At 37.2% G+C, this 20,605-nt stretch overlaps 1 protein-coding gene across 1 annotated transcript in view; it reads left to right on the forward strand.

Annotated features, from left to right (window-relative positions):
• ANO2 (anoctamin 2) overlaps positions 1-20,605 on the forward strand; it is a 248,227-nt gene that overhangs the window by 23,444 nt on the left and 204,178 nt on the right. The window contains exon 4 of the mRNA XM_086762472.1: positions 18,321-18,419. Within this exon, the coding sequence (XP_086618598.1) occupies positions 18,321-18,419 (99 nt within the window). The remainder of the gene's footprint in view (positions 1-18,320; positions 18,420-20,605) is intronic.

Consider the following 20,605-nt stretch of genomic DNA (forward strand, 5'->3'; position numbering starts at 1 on the left):
TGCTGAACCTTCACACCAGTCTTTGCAGGACTGCTTGCCTATCCACCACAGACCACAGCCCTTTCCAGGATTCTCCATTTCTGTCCATGATGCTCTTTCATCTTCATATCTTATACCTGTAGCAATCCTGCCACTCCTGGGTATGATTGTGCATCTCTTTGGTCTACGTGAAGTCAGTCCTTCACCCTTCTCTGCTGTCCATCACTTACAGTCAGTCACAGGAGTGCGTGAAGTCATAATACCCAAGACATCAGCTCCTCAGTGAAAATCTGGGCACTGCTATGTACACGAGGACTCTAAACTTCATGACTGCTTCTCTTTCAAATGCATCTGTGCAAAGTTTTGTTTCTCCCTTATTCTCTCCTGTTTAAAGTAATGCTGTCCTTAAGAAACTGCTCACCCAAAGCTGGCAAAGTTTGGCTTCAGTTAGGCACTGAAGTTTGCTCATTAGAGGACTTGTTTTACTTTTCAACTGATCTGTTGCAGGTGGCATTTGAGAGCACCATGGTAACAACATAAGTCACAGCTTGCACCACAAGGGATCCCAGTTTGTTTTTCACCTGTAAGCCATGGCTCACAAGTGACTCTCCTGGAAAGTATTTGTTGGTTTAGGGGTGTTGTGACACATCTGGCCACCAACTGGCAAGTCTCTTCACAGAAAAGTCAGCATGAAGAACGTTTTCAAACACTCCAAGATCTAGCTGTAAATTGTTATTAATTTCCAGATCTTCATAATGCTCTACTAGCATTTTCAGATCCACTCCCTAGAAGGAAAACCTGCAAGAGACTTGCTAGATTATGTTGTTAAAGACAGCTCATCTAAGTATTAAAATGTACATGTAGTTTATAATATAGTGATTGATAACACTCCCAATATCAGTATAGCTATTCTGTAGTAATGTACTGTGCTCCTTGTAATTAATTCTCAATTTCCATTATTTAATAAAAGATGTAAATGTAATGATAATGAAAAGCTGATTTTGTTAATGTTGTAGAATTTTAAGTACCACAAAAGACTAACAGGTAGCTCTAAAATGTATTCCTTTACTTGTATGTGTCAGTGGTAATCATCAAAGAAAATAATTGGCATATAATCATGGAGCACTCCAGTGTAACTAATATTGCAATAATGAGTGTAGCCAAGGAGCCGTACATCAAAAGCTGTAAGCCAAATCCAACAAGTGAGGCAGTGGTCATCTTCCTGCTACCTGGACTCTTGAAAATAGATGGGAAGGTGGAAGAAATGCAAGAGCAAGGTGGCCATTTCCTTAGTACAAACCTACTCTCCTTCAAGTAGAAACAGGACAGGGTCAATTCGTATTGCCCAATATTCTTTGTGTCTAAGGTGAGCGCCTGTATTTGGATACGTGCTCATAGAATATAAAGGGATAGGCACCTTTGAAGAACAGAGTTCATCCTGGGTCTTAGTTGCCTGCCCAGCCTCATCATCTTGTTCAGAAGAATGGCAGGATCTTGAGGAGCTGCAGTTATCTCCTGCATGTGAACTGCTCCTACAGCTTCCCTCCTTTTGTTTCCCTAAGGTAGCAGCACTTGTCTTGTGAAGACTGACTGCTAGGCTGAAAATCTGGGAAGATTCATACCTGTGTCTTTCTCTGTGTCAATGCCAAAGCTACTGTGAAACGTCAGAGTTTTAGAAGGAGTAGAACTTCAAGTAAATACTACTCCCATGTTGTTAAATACAGGAGGGTAGAGACAGGAACATAACTAGTCAAAAGCTATCACGGGTCTGAAGGTATGGGTGGGGACAGGACATCCTGTCGCTGTGTTCCCTGGCATACTGTCTGGGTTCTTTATAGCTCTTGTTTCCAGTTTTGATGTCCTTTATTCTTGAACAGAAAACAACAGAAAAGTGGAGGTGAGATCTTGGGGGCAATGAATATCAGAAGCCCTGAGACTGAAAAATAAGGGACTTTCTAAGAGACGCAAAATTGAGAACACCTGGTGGTGGGAAGACAATAAGGAACACCTGGTGGTGGTTAGAGGAACTATGGGTATAAAAGCATGTAAACTGTAAGAATAGGGGGCTTTCTGCCTAGTTTGCAGTAGAGTCTGAGATGATGGCTGAGACTTTGCTCTAACAACTGGACTATATCAACTAGATTATGCTCTAAACAATTATGCACTGACAGTGAGAATTAGGCAAATGCTAACTCTTTTCACTGGCAAAAAGATTTTCAAATGTATGAAAGCATTCATGTGAAGGGGAAGAAGAATGAAAAATGGGCAGTTGTCTCTTAGCAGCATGTCTGTATTAATCTTTACAGTTAATTCTCACAACTGAAAATGTACTTCTCACAGCCTCTTTTCTTAACATGAATTTTTTTACCTTGCACTCATTCTCTGTACTTCTTCACCTTTTCTTCCTCTCAGCAAATTTCTGTCTTTATTCTGCCACATGCCTATAATAGTAACAGCTGTATTTATTATAGACTGCTTTTTAAAATTATGAAACTTCAGTTATTAATAATAAAATAAACAGCAGTTAAATTTTTAAAATAATTTTATAGTTATTAAATGTTGCTTACCAACATGTTTTGTTCAGTTGATAGCAGAAAGCACGCTACTTCTGTAACTTTAATATTATTTTTCTCTAAAAAGCTGGGTTTGGCAAATATATAATGATTAGCTATTGATGTATGCCTCTCAACTACAGGCAAGCAAAGTGTATTGGAGTGAGATTTTAGTAGAAAATACATTTATGATTGATCAAAGGTATTTGGAGATTCATACTGTTTCAATGATTAATTTGAAGGAGAAAACTCCAAAGTTTTGGAAAAACACACTCTTTGTTTTATCCTTTTTTTATAGACTGAATTTTTGGTCTGTTTCAAAATGCTGTTTTAAGAGGAGATTTGTCTAAATGTTGTTCAAAACAAAAAATTTAATAAATGAAAAGAAAAAAGAAGGATGTTACATTTGTGTCAAATAAAAGTTTTATTCTTGCTATGGTTTTCATTTTTGTGAGCATCTTGAAGGCACAGGGCAGGCTAGTCCAAGTTGGGGATTTTGTGACTCTGCCTTCTTCTGTCCTGAGCAATGTGTCCTGCACATTCCTCTGTCTTGCTGTGCGGACAGAAGTTGATCATTCAAAGTAATCCAGTTGAAAATTAATTGCTCTTTAAAACTAGGATTTAGTTTTCAGGGAGCTGATCTGGCTAAAGAAACTCACTACCCAGTCATGTAAATGTGACTGCTGGCTCAAGGGAGAGGAAGGGAATGTGTATAACCACATGGTTAGGGTCAGGGAGGAATCTGTGATCACAACCTCTGAAACTGAACGCCAGCCTGAACGAATGTGAAATGGCAACCCGCCAACTGCCTGCGTGAGTTGTGAACCTGCTAGATGAGGTGCTCGGATCACAGAGAGGGGACCAGTTAAAGCTGCCTTAGAAAATAACAAAGTATGATGCTCCTGCTCAGGACACTGTCAGTGCTGCTCTCTGTATTCACAAACTGCTCTGTGGGAAGCCCAAATGCTGCGTTTTCCTTTGCTGGGGGGCAGGGGGAGAAGGTTTGAACACCAAGGCAATCTCCCTGGAGAGTCAAAGTTCAACCAGAGGTTTCTAATTCGGTTATATATAAAAAACCGTGTGCATGTATATTGTTCATGTGTGTGCGTATATATCTATACTAACATGTGGACTTAAGGGGAATTAAGGCACTTTTCAGACTTTCGGAGTTATATAAACTTGTGTGTATGTGTTTGTGCTTTTAGTCAAACCGAAGCGTTGCAATTAGTTGTATATTTTTTTTTTTGTAAACCATCACTATAAATATTTGAACAGACCTAACACATGTTGCAAATATTTAGTTAAGAGTCTTTGTTGAAATGAAATTTAAGAAAGTTCTAAAATCATAATATCCTACCAGTATATTAAGAGGTCATTTTCTGCATGTGTGAATGTTCCAGTTGAAGCCTGTTTCAGCCAAAACATCTGTTCAGTTATCTGTGATTGATGTGTGAATTTTTTTGGCAAAAGCCCCACTCAATATTTTAATAGTGAATGAATAACTTAAAAGTTATATTTTAAATGTTTTAACATCATGTGCAAAAGTTATATAACCAGATCTGGATCTATGTGGTTACTGCTATTTATACTGCTATTGGGGTGTCTGACAGATGAGAATCCAGTGTGTTCTGAGTAAACACAGAAGAAAAAGATGGATTACCAAGATTATAGTTTGAGAGTAAGGAAATAGAACAGAGTAGCCAAGATAAATTGCAGCAGGAGTACAAAGAATCAGTAACGTGTGCTACCTTCTCAAACTTGGGTAAATGAGATCTTGATCTGATCAAAGAACATAATGGTTAAAGATATTACAATGCCTTTAAATTATCCTTGACCACAAATGCAATATTTTTGTAATATAAATGCCAATCAGGATATGTAGTAATGGAAGGCAAAGACACAATTTTTTGTATTGTTTCTTGAGTAAACCAAAATATGCAATTAATTTATTGCCATGCCTTAGTCTGCTCATTTCTTATTGTTTGCCAATTACTGCTTAAATCTGCTAATTTTTTTTGCTTGTTTGGGTTTTTTTGCTCCCAGTTTTGCAGAACTCTGAGTCTCTCAACTCATTAATACTTTTCCTACTGCATGCCAAGAATAAAAAGCATCTTATGATCAGTATGAAGCGGATAGATTTGGTGATATCCCCTGCAAATGGACCAGAGTTTTGCTTGACACTGCTATATTTACTGAAGACTGCCAAAACAAGTTGTTTTTTTTTTTTTTTTTTTTAAAAAAAAGGCAAAACAAAAACCCCCTGCTTTTCTCATTTAATCTCAATCTTGGTATATCCTTTCTGATAAACTTAGAATTAATGATACCACTTGATGTGTGATCACTTCTGAACTGTTCATGTATGTCAACACTTATCCAATGATGCCAGACACACGAGGACAGTGAATGTTGTAGCAGTTTCTGTTATGAGACCATGTCCAGAAGTTCTCAAGCAAGCAGTCACTGAAGTCCTTAGGAGTACCCCCTACTGAGGCAGTCAAAACCTAGCATAATGTAAGTTTTTTTTTCTGCAGGAATGGCTTTCTGTATGTTCAGTTTGTGAATGCTCGTAAAGTACTCACTTAAGATGCAAGCTTAAGTGTGTGACTCTATCAGGGCTTTAAAAATGATGGCTACATTCTGCAGGCCTTAATAACACTAGTATAAAGAGATCTTTTTTCCCTGTTGATTTCAGAAAGCTTTGACTTAGCACTCATGAGTAGCTGTCATGATGTATAGAAGGAAATAGATTGGACAGTAAATACATTACAGAACATGCCTAAGGATTGCAGTGCCTAATCTACAGGAAAGATTTGTCTTGAGCATCCTTAGCCTCTGAGCAACAGGTAGACCTCGCAGAACTCTTCTGAGAGCAGTTGGTTTTTGCTATGCAAGATTTGAGTATTCTGTTGGTGAATATGTTTTCCCATTATTAAGTTGCAGCCTAGCATAGTGTGTATGTGGCTTTGTTGCATAGCCTCTGTTTTCTGAACTTTTAATGTTTATCAGAAAATAATAGTGCATGCTAATACTATTCAGTGTGGCAGAAATATGGGACAAATATGGCAGAAACATGCCAAAGTAAATCTACAAAAATGTTCAATGTGATGCAATACATACATATATTTTTCAAAAAGCTGTCTAGACAAAGGCAGTATGTGATTCTCTTTGAGTGTGCTGATGTAAAACAAGCAAAAAGATATATGAAAATGACAAAATGAAGAGTACTTCTAATGAGGCATAAAATGGATTTTAAAATGCGGATATAGGTGCTTACTGCTATCAGTGCATAGAACTGTATTTATTACAAAAATCTGGTAGTGATTTCCTGTAAATTTCTATTTGTGAGATACCATCAGGTTTGGAATAACAAACTTTATATTTTTGCTTTGTTGGTTCATTTCGCTTTCCATTTCAAAGGCATTATATCAGGTTAATATTCATGTTCTACTTTCTATCTGCTGAGTATCTTTTTCATAGTTGAAAGGTAGTGGCCCACCTGACCCTTACATCTCTACAAGTGATTTGTTCCACTTTCTACATAAATCTTCAGAGTTTGATGCCAATCCAAAAGCAAAATCTTACTAAAATGTGTTCTTGTTGAATACTGTTGTGAAACCTACAACTTTATCATGTGCTAAGCTTTACAAAACATCGTTATAGTAATGACATTTTCTGATAGTTTATTATGAGAATTATAATAAAATTTGAAACTCACATTTCAGTTACAATGATTTGTATCTGGTTTGATTTGTTTTTTTTTTTTTTAATCTGACAAATCACTGGTCAAATAAGCAATAAAGCTCATGGCTAATCTCTCTTTAATTTTTGTGTTACAGAGGAGCAAATTGAGCAAATTGGCGCTTGTAAATACTGACTGCCCTTTTTCTTTTTTTCCCTTTTTTTCCTTTTTTTTTTTTTCCTGAAGAGTGACTCCAGATTTATGGTCATAGAGATCAGAGCTAAATCTGGCCAACATAGGTTATGGCATGCAAAAAGCAGTACTGCTAGAATGGACGAATGCAGTATAGTGTTATGATTTAGTGCCTTGTATTAGGGTTACGTATGTGTTGTAATATGTGCTCTACTGATGCCTACAGAGTGATTGTCTTTTAGAGCATAATTTTTGGGGAGCTGAGACTAGCAGTATAGATGGGAGAGACAGCTGATGTGATGGAGTGTATTGAGGACTGATTTTCAAAATAGTTGATAATTCAGCATATTCTACAGAGATCACTAGAAAGTGCTGGCTAATTAACATTTCTGAAAATCTAATACTGTCCATTTACTGGCTGATTTTAGTAGTGAAAGTCGTGCCCTTGTGGGACAATGTTATTTCCAGCCTAGGTAGTGCATTAGCTGGGAGAGCTGGGTCTCTTAGAGCTCCAGGAGCAGTGTAATACTGCATTTTCCATCTATGAACGAGGTATTTCTTGGACACCGATTCCTAGCCTGTTTGCCAAGCTTCTCATGTTAGGCTCAGCTGCAATGTTTCAAGCAATTATTTTTCTTTGCTTGATGATTTGCTCAGATTGCAGGGCTGCTGCTGCTGTTGCTGCCTTCTAATCATCTGCAGAGCCTGCAAGCATCCAGCAGAGCTTATCAGCTGGGCCTCCACACTTCATCTGAAACATGCTTGTGCCTTGCTGTCTGGAAACTGCTTCTCTAGGAAGTCCTTGGATACAAGGAACTAGTCCCAGAGTCAGTGTGGATCTATTGTTCCCCTGCTGGTGCTGGGCAGTTGGAAATGCAGTCTGGTTCCTTGCATTATGTGTGTTTAGTAGAAGAGATGTTCCTACCTGAATTTGATTGTCTCACTTGCTGAAGTAATACAAGAAATGCCATTGTACTCTTTCGCAATCTGTCTTTGCTCTTCCCCACACCTGGCTGTACAACCTAAAATGAATAGCACCAGCATTGTAAATACAACCTAACAATAATTTAAAAATGTAACATTGTTGCAACTAACTGCAGTCAAGTACTGTTGTCTGGAGATAGGAAGAACTCCCTTAAAGAAAACATGCTTTGAATAAGTTTAAATTGTAACATTGTCAAGATAGGAAAGGCTATTTTTTTTTCTACTTAGTGTTGTGATTTTTTAGTGTCAAAATGTAGGAAAGGGAGATATACTGATAGTGACCTTTTCCAGCACCCACTTTCCTCATCTAAAGTTAAATTCCACATTTTCTAATCCCACCTAACATAAAGTAGCTCCCTAATGTTTGTAGCTTTCAAATCAGTTTTTGAACATTGATGTATCTTGATTCACCCAGTCTGAGATGTTTTGGTTCAAAAGAGAAATAACTTCCCAAAGCCGGCATGGAGCATGCGATACTTCAGTCCTGCTCCTACTTATTCCTGTTGACAGCTACTGAGAATAAAACAATTTCCCTTGTACTGTGCAAGAAGAGAACTGATTTTTCTCAGGTAACCAGAGTATTGGGACACACACACTGGCCCTTAAGTCTCAACAATAAAATAAATTTAAAATATTTTCCTTGTGTTAAGTTTTGTCTGGATTTTTTCTTCCTTCAGTCAGTGTTTTCAGATTCTAAATTAACTTTGATCTTTTCCCCTTGCTGATAAAACTGCATGAGTCCAGACTCAACTGTGTTCAATTTTCAGGCCATAAGCTTTAATCTTGCCCATCTAAATAGCTCTGTTAACTTTGTGTAGCTGTGCCAAATTACGTAATCTGACAGCCTAGCCTGATAATTTCATTAAAACATTAGAAGGAAAGCAATTGTGTCATAATCTATATTACTGATTACAAACTAATCACCAGATTGTAGCACAACCTGAAGATAGAGGAACTACTCAAAGGTAAGACTATGAACTAATGACAGCTCTTGAGTCCCCATTACCCTCTAGACTTGAGATGTTGCAGAATGTGATACAGTAGGGAACCCATGCATGGTGTGAGCACCTACTGAGACATCTTCATCAGTCAGGTTCTGCTCCACCGCCGAACAGAGAGCTGCTAACCAGGCCCTTTTAAAATTAAGCATGCAGGTGACCCCTGTGACAATAGTGAGTCATAGCTCATAATCTGTCCAAGGGTGAGGCAGTTAGTTAGATTGCTTACCGTGTAGTTTTTGGCTATGCAGTTAATTGAATAAGAGGTGGCAGTAGGAAGTAGGAGGTTAGATACTGGGAAGAAAGGCCTAAAGTCTGTCGTATTAGATTTGGTATAATCACCATAAAATGATCCTGTAGTTTAAGACAGTCCATCAACGCAGTACTGTGTACCTAACAGTTGCAATGGTAAAATGTTTAGGAAAAAATAGGAACGGTACAAACTTTTATGACACTTTTACTCTAATGTTCCCTTGATGACATCTACTTTCATTTCAGGTAATTTCCGCCACTTGATGTAGTTTGTCTATCTAATAACCTACCATGGTCTCTTCGAAGGTCTGGTATAGTTTCTTCTTGAAACATAACATAGTTTTTGTATCCACAAAGTCTTTTAGGAAGGCAGAGGTACTACCCACTGTATTAATATCTGTGTCCTTTTGTTTATTTTGAGTCTGCCTCCCAATAGATTAATCTGTCTTTGTCTGAGACTCTTCAGTCCATCCACCTCCCCTCTCCTTATCACGCATGATTTCAAAGACTTCTACAATGTCATCCTTAAGATTGCTCTTTTCCAGAATTAAGCGTCTCAATCTACTCAATGATTCATCTATAGTTGTCATAGCAAGGCTTTTAGGTGGTTGTTGCCCTGCTCTGAACCCATTTGTAGTCTAATTTATCTCTATGGAGGTGAGGAGAAAAGGACTGTACATTGAGTTCAAGATGTGGATACAGCATGGATAGCTATGTTTAAATAATACTTTTTTTCTTAGTCTATATTCCTTCCCTAATGGAATGTAATGTTTGCTTTACTTCTTGGCTCTTACGAAATATTGAGCTGATATTTTCAAGGAACTTTCTGTTGCAACCCCAAGTTGTCATTACTGACTGGTATAGGTCAATTTAGAGCCAAGCATGCTGTATGTGAAATTGGTTTTAACCCATGGATACTGCTTTATATTTGTTTACATTGAAAGCCATTTGCTCTTGTTCAGACTCTTAGTCTTATAAAACTTTTCTACAATTTTTCACAGTCTGCTTTTATCCTTACTACCCTTCATCAGCACAGTTTGTCTTCTCACTGCTTGTCTCTTTTTCCAGGCCACTTATGATGATGCTGTACAGTGCTGACTCTGAAAACCCCTTCGGTGACAAGTTTTTCAGCCGCGCAGGATCTCCTCCTACCCACTGTTTTTTATTGTTTAACTGATTATTTATCCACCCCAGGACCTGTTGCCTTATCCAAAATGTGTCATATGCTGTTACAGTGTGACTGCCAGTGCCTCTTCCCCTTCTCTCCTTATTTACACCGAGGCTGTAACTGTCCAGGGAGGTTTTGAATTCCCCACCAGCAAACCAGCCAACTAGAACACTTTGATTATCTTCACCTTAATCCCCTCCCAATCAAGCCTCTGCAAATACAACCAACCTTCCTTTTACTGCTACTGATCTTTGGTGAGAGACCTCAAAGGGGGACACCGTTCTGGAAAGGCTTGTACATATGATTAGGAGAACATATTTAGTAAATGAAATATATTTGTACCATCTGCTAACACATTTAAATTAAAGAAAAGTCAAACCTCCAATTTTTTTTTCTAAGAATGAATTGAAATTTAAAATCTTTCAGCACAAAATTGAATCATCCTTTTATTTGCTTGTTTCTTAATGTCCCAGATCAAGTATAGACTGATAAAGCAATGTTTTAAGGTGCCATTCTTCTGTTTTTCAATTTGGTATCCTAACAACTCTTTTTTTTTTTTTTTCCCCTCCAATTTTTTTTTCTTGAGGTTGAGTCTGCTGGAGTGATGGTTCAGTCTCTATTTCATTAATCCCCCTACTGGTAACATGCCTGTTATCTGGTCTAAAGATTGATTTCCATGATCTTGCTGCTTCATCTGGAAAATTGTTTAGGGTATAAATCTCTGTGTAGATTAGTGTGTCTCATTCCCTCAAGAGGAATTACATTTTGCCCTTTTTAATGTTAACTCTTTGGCCTCAAGAGGTTTGTTCACTTTATTATTGATGATCAAGTTTGATATGATGTATTTTACAGAATATTGGCTTATTTGCCTGCTAATTTGGCACTGAATGTATCCAGGCCAGCTGATTACGTGTTTTTCCATTAACATTGCCAAAATACAGGAGGTGGTAGAGTAGATGCACTTCTCCCTTCCTCTTCGAGGAAGTCTGATTTGGGTGGGATTTTTTCACTTTTGCATTTTATTATTATTTCTGGTATTCTTATATCTCAGAAGATCTATTGAAATTGTGATATACTTTTGTAGCAAGAAATCTGTGTCATTGACAAAGGAGAAATTTACTGATAAAGTTATTCTATACAAATAGGGAAGATTTTCCTTTACATTTGAAAGTCACATTTATCATGCTACAGTAATTAGTGACCATAGGTAAATACTTGGAAAATAACTAGGAAAAAGCATTAATTTTGAAATCCAAAATGTGCATTCAGAAAGAATTAAAAATGAATGACAATCCTGACATATTTGTTTCCCACCTCCGTATAGGTTCTGCGTTGAATGCTACAGTAATGCAGTGGTCTCTGCCTTTTTTTTTGTATTTGACAGACTTAGCAATCTATTCTACATTTGTGCTTGAGTTTCTAACAGCTCATTTTCATTCTGTTGTGTACCATTAAATATTTCCATCTTCTTCAGGGCAAGCACGCCTGTGTTTTTAGCCTTCCTGTATCATCTTTTATTCAGAGACACTTTCTGTCTATAGATAAGTGGGAAGATTTTGGTTGGAAGGGTAGCAATGCCATGAAGAAACATTGCAAAGGATGTGTGAAATCAACTGTTTAATTCCACAGTGCTTTATCTAAGGAATTAAGGTTATATAGTTTCTTTTAAAGAGTTTTGGCCAGATTTTTCATTCCAAGGTGTTCTGTTCTTTGCTTATACACACTAGTATATTCTTTAACTGTTTATGTTCAGAGGTGGGAGTAAGAGAGTAAAATAAACAGGACATTAACACTGTCACTGTTGGTAGAAATGAAGAAAGAGAAAGGCAAACTGTCAAAATGTGCAAATTATTGTAGCTTTGCTTAAGGTTTGAAATTTGGAGTTGAGCATGTCTGCTTCATATATTACTGAGCAGCTAAAAATAAACCTAGCTCTGTGAACTAGATGGAGTTTACCTTTGCCATCAGTGAGCAAGTCTGTGCTTTGTATCTTTACACTTGTACTGTATGTGATTGGTTGTCTGTCAGGAATGGGACAACTTTTTGGAGCTGTTTGGGATTGCTGCTAATTATTTGTAAGAGAATCTGCAGTCATTAATGAGGATCCCATTTTGCTAGGCACTAAACAGCCACAGAGCAAGGCAGATCTGTACCCCAGAGAAATAATTAAAATAGAAAAAGAGAAGTTTGGCAAAAGATAAAAGCACTACAGTTTTTGAAGGAATATATGAAAATTATAAGATGCGTAGTATGGCTACTGTCTGTAGCCATACACTCTTACTTGTTTACTGTATTATTCGAGCACCTCTCAATCTGTAACATTTATCTTCACAAAAGTCTTTTGATAGAGGGAAGTTCCATTAATTTCATTTAATTAGTGACAGAAAGAAGTAAATTACTTGGTTACAATTATATAGAAAACATAAGTAGCGAATTGCTCTGTACTGACATCTCCATGTCACAACATCCTGGGTCCTGAGGTCTTACCCAGACTCGTGCACTGCCTTACTTTTTCTAATGTAACTGACATGCACTTTGATATGTGTGCTTTGCAACAAACTGATTTGGTATCTTGGATACAAAACATTAAGATCAGCAAAATGCCATTCATTATACAGAGAGAGAATCAATACGTTTGGCACAAAACACAGATACTATCACAGTCATTGTCTGAATCTGGCAATGCCATGCCATTCCATCACGTGCTACCCATGCAGGGGGCCAATAGCTCAGTATTTGGCTTGGCTTTCGTAAAACATATGTGACCAGAGTTCTGTGATAGTATCACTAAATTGTGTTTTATTTGCATTTTCACAACGCATTGTTATTTGCCTCAATTTCCAGGGCTGATATCAGCAGACTAGATGTTAATTTTGAACAAGTGCCTTTGCAGATCTAACTGACCCGTTTGGTAACAGAATAAATGGGAAGATTATTTCTTTTACTGAGCTACGGGGACCTGTCTTCCCCCACCCCCTACAAACTGTCTCGTTGTTGCTTTGCTAGTGTGGCTGGTATTACCAATGTCAGTAAAAGATACGTGATTATATTAACTGAAGCCGTTAGAAGCTTGCTGTCTGTATGTGTCTGGTATTTCTCTGTCTATTTAATAATCGCAGAAGGATAAAATGTTTAAGGCCCAGATAGTTTGTCTCTTTTAAGAAGGAAGTTTACATGCTTCAGGTTTTATAATTTATGCCTTTCTATTTCCTATGTTGGTTTTTTTTTTTTTTTTTTTTGAATCATAAGAAAGATTCACAGTTCCCTTGGAATCTCTTAGACAGTAGTTAATCACCTCTATCCAGCTTCTTTCTACCCTTCAGTGTTTCTCTTTTCTTCCTATTGAGATACACAGCACAAATCTATTTCTTTGGACACTTATTTTAAAATCACTTATTTCTTTTAATATATACATTATATATAGCTATATTCCTGTAATACAGGATGAGGGATGAGTGATTTCATGATGACGAAATAATGAGAAAGACTTATTAAAATGTAGCATTCAGCAATGAATTTTGTATTTGCAGAATTGCTGGGAGCAATGCTAACCACAAAAGGGCACTCTCAGAGGATAACTATTGCTTTTGCCTTTTTTGTTGTCTTGGCTGTGATTGACAAATATGATGCCTTTACCATCATATGCTTTAGCTCATATTAGAAATGTCAAAATAAACTATTGAGAAAATTTCATCTTGATGTGACATGGGTGACAAATGGGTTGTCTGAAGGAGGTAAGGCCTGGCAAAATAATGGCACTATGAGAAATCTTTGAGCTGGACATGCAGTAGCCACATAGCCGCTCGCTTACTTGCACCCCACCCGCAAGATGCAGGAGAGAATCAGAAGAGTAAAAGTAAGAAAACTCATTAGTTGAGATAAATACAGTTTAAAAGGTAAAGCAAAGCTACATGGGCAAGCAAAGCAAAAGAAGGAATTCATTCACTGCTTCCCATGGGCAGGCAGGTGTTCAGCCATCTCCAGGAAAGCAGGGCTCCATCATGCATAATGGTCACGTAGGAAGATGAACACCATAACTCTGAACGTCTCCCCCTTCCTTCTTCTTCTTTCAGCTTTACATGCTGAGCATGACATCACACGGTATGGAATATGCCTTTGGTCAGCTGAGGTCAGCTGTCCCAGCTGTGGCCCATCCCAACTTCTTGTGCACTTCCAGCGAACTCACTGGGGGGATGGTGTGAGAGGCAGAAAAGACCTTGACTCTGTGCAAGCACTGCCCAGTAATAACAAAAACATCTCTGTATTATCAACACTGTTGTCAGCACAAATCCAAACATAACTCAGTACTAGCTACTATGAAGAAAATTAACTCTGTCCCAGCCAAAACCAGCACAACTAGTCCAATCGTAATCAATAGGAGTACATTTTTAATATACGTCTATATGAGGGCTTTCATAGTTATCATACTTTTCTTTCTGCTGTGACCTTGATGATGATAAGTTTACAATAAATCTTAGACTTGCGGTTGATGCAGATGCTAATGTATTTTACTGTTAAGGCATGAAAGATAGAAAAAGTCTCCTTGGAGAAATTTTAATTCTATTCAACCTATACATTTCCACTATAAGACAGGAAAAAAATGCAATAAAGTCCTGCTTTAAACTACTAGGAATACATGATAGACTGAAATAAATATCTGGTATATTTTTCTGCATGTGCTGATTGAAAAGCAAACCAGACCTTCCAGATTTTCTTCCATTTGCCTTTAATGCTGAGTTTTCCTATTGAAATGGGAACGCCTAATTCAACTTTACAAAGTAGCAAAGATGCCTATATATATATGTATATCTTTTGAATAATTCAGAACCAACTTATTTAAAATCTTACACTCTTGAAACTTATTGGAAGAACTCGGTAATATGGAATATAGATTTGATGAAAAAACGATCATGAGAGCAACAAATCTGTTTGTCATCTGCATAGCAATACTTAGTGATTTGAGTAATATAATCAGGGAATGCAATGATATAGACATAGAACAATACAGGGCCAAGAATAAAGTCCTGTGGGACATCAGCTGTAAGTGAAAAAGGACTTGATTAAGGATGGCTCTACTAAATAACAAGTGAATTGTCAGACAAAAATAATGTTAGCCAGCATGACATGTTAACTTTACTGATACATCTAGAGTACAACGAAAAAGCAATAATGGTTGTGAATATTTGAAATAGAAGACTGAAAGCATTTAATTAGCACAAATACTAAATTGTATTCATAAACACAGGTACCTTGATCATTTAAGGTGGTTATCTAAGTTACAGCATTTAGTGGATGTCTCCAGTGCACAGTTATAAATCCACTCTGGCAATGAGAAAGACAAATTCTAACTTTTTGATAATGTCGACAATACAATAAGCAAAGTCTGGGAATAAGTCAGTTGAAAGATCTCTGCCAGTGATAACAATGATAATGACAAAAAGAGCATGCAAACAGACAACTGGAACTACTGCAGATGAAGGCCTGAAAAGTGGGGAAAGAAGCCTTACAAGAGGAGTAGCTAGTATAGGTTTTCACTTTGATGACTCAATAAAAAAGTAGGTAGACAGTTTATCCCTTGAGATATGATATGAGATTGATTAAAATTTATTTTAAATTTATTTGATTAATTTTAATATTAGGAAAATACAGAAAGATGTGGGAAACATGGCTGTAGTCATCCCAAGTTAAATATTCAACAGTCTATTGTTCTGCACTTTTTGTTTACCATGCAACAGGAATCACCTGGTCCTGTTTTCCCTACTTATTTACTTTGCATTAGTCTTTACTAAAATGATCTTAATTTCCTATCATGGGGTGATTTTTGAGACTTTTAAAGATTTTTAATGCTCTGATTCCTCAGCATCTGATACCACTTTGTGAACAGCACAACTTTCCAACATATTTTTGTTCAAATATATAAAAGTCGTATTCTTCATCTGGTCTTTTCTTTCACATTATCTGACTGACTTTATTTGCAATCTGTGTAGTTGTATGAGCCTGAGCTGGAAACAACCGATTAGATCAGACTGTCCCTCCTCTTGCCAATGTGGAATATAGTCCCCCAGACAGAGGACACATGCTTGATTTTAGCCGAAAGCTGAGAGGCAGCCTCCTGATCTTCACCCACTGAAATTTAAACTCTCATCTGTTATTAATATATTTTCAGCAAATGATTACCAGAACATCTGCTCACGCCCAGTAAATTTTTACTTTCTTCTCTTAAAGCTGACTTCCCCAGTGGGCTGATGAAAGAGACATTCTGCAGCTCATTCTGGTCTTTAAAATAACATTGCTCCACTGAAGAAATGCTAGCTGAAAGTGATGTAGAGATCTTTGTAGTTCATGTTGCAGTTATAAGGGAAATAAGAGCAAAATGATTGCAATAAGAATAATAGAATTTCCATCAAACTTTTTTTTTTTTAAATCAAGAAGCATTATGAAACATTCAGCAAATGCATGTTGGGTGTTTACATGACTTTGTCAGCATTTATAGACTTTGAAAAGATTAATTACTGGTTCTAAAATGCTAATGCAAATGTGATATGATACAACTTTATCTGGACATTGATATAAATTGTATTAAAAACAACAAAAAAATTGCTGTGTCTGAGAGGAGAGACTTTTCTGAGGTAAATGTGCTACAGTAGTCTTTTAGATTTAGTTTTATGTTTAGATGTGACTCATATTTCCATTTCAAACTTTTCTTAACTCAAAGCTTTTGAGAAAAAGAACTTTATTGGAGTAAATTTCAAACAATATGCTACATTTCAGTGGGTACAGCCTATGTTCACAACTTTGTAGAGTTGTTGCTTGTTGATTATAGTGATATTAAGCTGTGTCCATTAGCAGTCTTTCTCTAGACATATGTAGCTATTTCTACATATTTGATGATCAGAGGACTGGAGCACCTCTCCTGTGAGGACAGGCTGAGAGAGTTGGGGCTGTTCAGCTTGGAGAAGAGGAGGCTCTGGGGAGAACTTATAGAGGTCTTCCAGTACCTCAAGAGAACCTACAGGAAAGACAGGGCCTGTTGTGAAAGAATGAAAGGTAATGGTTTTAAATCAGAAGGAAATAGATTCAGACTAGACATCAAGAAAAAAATTTTTACAGTTAGGGTGGTGAAACACTGGAACGGGTTGCCCAGAGAGTTGGTAGATGCCCCATCCCTGGAAACATTCAAGGCCAGGTTGGATGGGGCTCTGAGCAACCTGATGTAGTTGGAGATGTCCCTGCTTCTTGCAGGGTGGTTGGACTAGATGACCTTTAAAGGTCCTTTCCAACCCAAACTATTCTATGATTCTATGATAACAGGTAGCTATGCACAGGTGGGGCACCCGAGTTTTGCATTTAAACCCAACATGTAATCCAGCTACATTTCTCATCAAATTGGACAACCTGCTTCGGTTTTCTTGTCTCACTTTTAAATTTCAGGATATATGAGGGACTGCAAACAGAGATTAATGCTCCCCTGAAGGGAGGGAACTGTCCTGGTCCTTGCACACGTATGGGTGTGAAAATGCAAAGTGACAGTATGCCCTAGCACCAAAGCCCTGGCATGCACATAGCTACACAAAGATCACTAATCTTATCATTAATCAAATCTTTAAAGTCTCCCCTGTCCACTTCCATGTCCTTCCCAAAATGTGTCCTGATATCCTCTTTCTAATCTCCTTCCCAACTCTTATTCCCTTTATTTCCACAGTAAGCATTCATCTGTATAATTTACTGATATAATTTGTGTACATTGAGGAAAACTCTGTATCAGCATTTAATTTTCATTCTTTTGCCAGCGGTGCTGCTTTCTGATTGTAGACTGCCTTTGTGTAGCTCAGATGTGCTACCGGGACAGCACCCTCTCAACAGCCCAGATCGCAGCAAACTGACTGTGCAGAGGCCCTCTTATGTAGTCCTCTGCCTCTGCACAGCATAATCAGTTATTTACATAAACATTAGGCTTATGTCTCTCTTCAGAAGTGAAATTTGAATGTTTTGTTTAGAGTTGCTACTCCAACTGCCGATATGTAGGGCAGTAAATGTTGGGCCTGATTGCCTGTAAGGAATTAAAATGATGAAATGTCCAGAAAATAGTTGTGAAAAACTGAAAATGGGAACTTAAAGTAAAGCCCATCCAGAAATGAAGAAATGTTTTTCCTTTGTTGTTTCAGATGGGCACAAAAGCCCACTAATGAAGTCAGAGAACTTATAAGGTATCTGAATGTGGAAGCTGTAGATTGGGGGTTACTGGATCACATGATTCCAAAATCTTGAACTGTAGCCTTCTGTCTTCAGGGCCCACACACAGCTACACTGTAGGCAGTACATTAATGGATTTTGGAGCTTTAGAAGATTCAGCTTTTAAAGAAAAGGTCACTTTTAAGCCCAGTTGTAACAGAAGTTTGTTATTCACTGTGATTGCCTACTGCTGCATGATTTAGTTGGAGCTGACATCTGGAAACCTTATTACTAGATTCTGTTAAATAATATTGAAATACATTATTTTCACTGTTTTGTTTCAGAATAAGAGCCAAGGATTGAGTTTTGTCCGTATACATGCACCTTGGCAAGTGCTTAGTCGAGAAGCAGAACTCCTTAAAATAAAAATGCCCACTAAAAAGGTGAGTATCTTCCATCTTCTATCAACTAATTGTATGAATGGAGAAGAATGAATCGGAATGGTAGTTAAATGTATAGAAGCCCGTAGGGTTACTTTATTTCAAAGCCAGAGCAATTAACTACCAGGCTTATTCTTTCACATTAGTAATTATTTTGAGATGATTTAAGATGGGATTTTCAAAAAGGATTTTAAAGGCCACAGAGTCAGCTGGCTGACGGACTGCATTTAGAAGAGTGATGACAGAGGTGAGTTTTAAGGAGGGCTTTGAAAGCAAAGAACTCAGTTTCTATTTGGATTTTTGTCAAGGAACTTTCCTCAAAGATGAGGTGCAGTATGGAAGATAGTATGATAGCTGGTTATTGCCCTAAGATTTCTCTAATTTCTAGGGATGCTGAGAGAGACTGTTTTGGTGGTATCAATGACTTAGTGAATTCAGACTTGCCCATTGTCATTAAAACTTTGGCTCACTATCTTCATTACAACTGTAGTAGCTGAGAACTGCCTTTCACCAGAGTTACTAGAAAACATTGTAAATTCTGAGGAGCAGATCCCAAAATTTGTATGTTTTTAATGATTTAGCATGTTGGCTAACAATTCCACTGAAGTGAGTGGAATTGCCTTGTGCTTTCAGTTAGTGATACTCATCAATTGCACTAGTGAATACTTATTTAATTGCATTGCTATTAGAATTAAATGACAGACTGATTTTATTTTCTTCCACAGGCCTGTTGTTGTTTTAGGGGTTTTGATTTATTTTTCATATTGATTGTTTTCACTCAGAAAAATCTTCAGTGTCATTCACATCTCATAGTGTTACAATCTGTCACTGTCAGCGGCTTGGCCAAGCCAATCTTGTATACTCTTACTGTATTGTGTTTGCATTGCAGAAAAAAAAAACAACAACAAAAAGCCCTGGTTACTTGTAATCAGTCTTTGATAATGAGTAGGTTTTGGACAGCTAGAGTACCTCTGTCCTTTCTGGCATATTGATAAACATGTAGACCCTTTCTATAAACTGATTTACATATTCAGCTCCTCCTTGATGCCTTCCCAGCTTCATTCCTTTTGTACATTTTTAATGCCTGCTCATTTCTCCCTCCTTCTTCTGCCATTGGAATTTTCGCCTCGCAGCTTTTTGCAGATACTGATTAGTATGACAAATATTTAAAGAACAATTGGATATGCAGTCATTGATTAGACGGTTATGAAAACAGTATTCAGGTTTGTACTTGTAAATTATTTTGGTGTGTAGAATAAGATTAAATGAAATAGTCTACCAACAAGAAAACCAAATCTCAGTATTCTTGAAAATTCACCCTAGGGTAGCATGTTGTTTAGTATAACTTAAAAGTGCTATGACATTTTTAAGGAGAAGACTGCTGACAACTCTTGTTGACTACATTATTTTTCTATTATCTCAACTGCAGAAATGGAGCACTATCAGTGCACTACCAGAAAGAAAGCATGACAAGAAAACTAGGTTAATGTATTAAGATTTTTGCAATTAAAGACAGTTGGAAGAGGAATTTCCTGTGAAGAAAACAAAAATCCACTATGAAGAACTGAAATCTTGTATTTTGGGGACTTGGCAATACAAATTGAAAAATTGAGCCAGTAACCACTAAAAAGAAAATTCTATTTTTGTTGAGAGAGACAAAAGGTTTATTTCAAGGCGTATTAGGTATGTTCTGTGATGCTATTTTTATTTATTCAAACATCCAATAAAACCACAAACAAAGTATTTTCAGTAGAAAGTATTTATTAGTATATAAACATGATGAATTAATTGCAAATTTTGTTTTTCAAATGTTCAATCTTAAATATTTTTTAGGATTAATAACATGCTAGGAAAAGATACTTTTTGAGTAATTTTAGCTATATTTATAATTCTGAATATGACAATACAGTTATTTTTTATGAGTGAGAATGGGCCACACTCCAATATGAGTATGAGAAACAAACAGGACCAACTGGAAACTTTAGTCTGTTCCCAGAGCTACTATGTTTCTGGTGTTAGTGATGCTTGGTGGAATGAGTCTCATGACTGAAGTGCTGGGATGGAGGCTATAGGTTGTTCAGTTGGGATAGGCATGACAGGCAAGGTGGAGGAGTTGTACTCTATGTAAGGGAGAAGTTTGACTGTACAGCCCTTGCATTTAGGGATGATGATTGAGAGCCTCTGGGTGA

This window comes from Chlamydotis macqueenii, chromosome 1 (assembly GCF_036417535.1).
Source record: "Chlamydotis macqueenii isolate bChlMac1 chromosome 1, bChlMac1.mat, whole genome shotgun sequence".
Taxonomy (NCBI): domain Eukaryota; kingdom Metazoa; phylum Chordata; class Aves; order Otidiformes; family Otididae; genus Chlamydotis; species Chlamydotis macqueenii.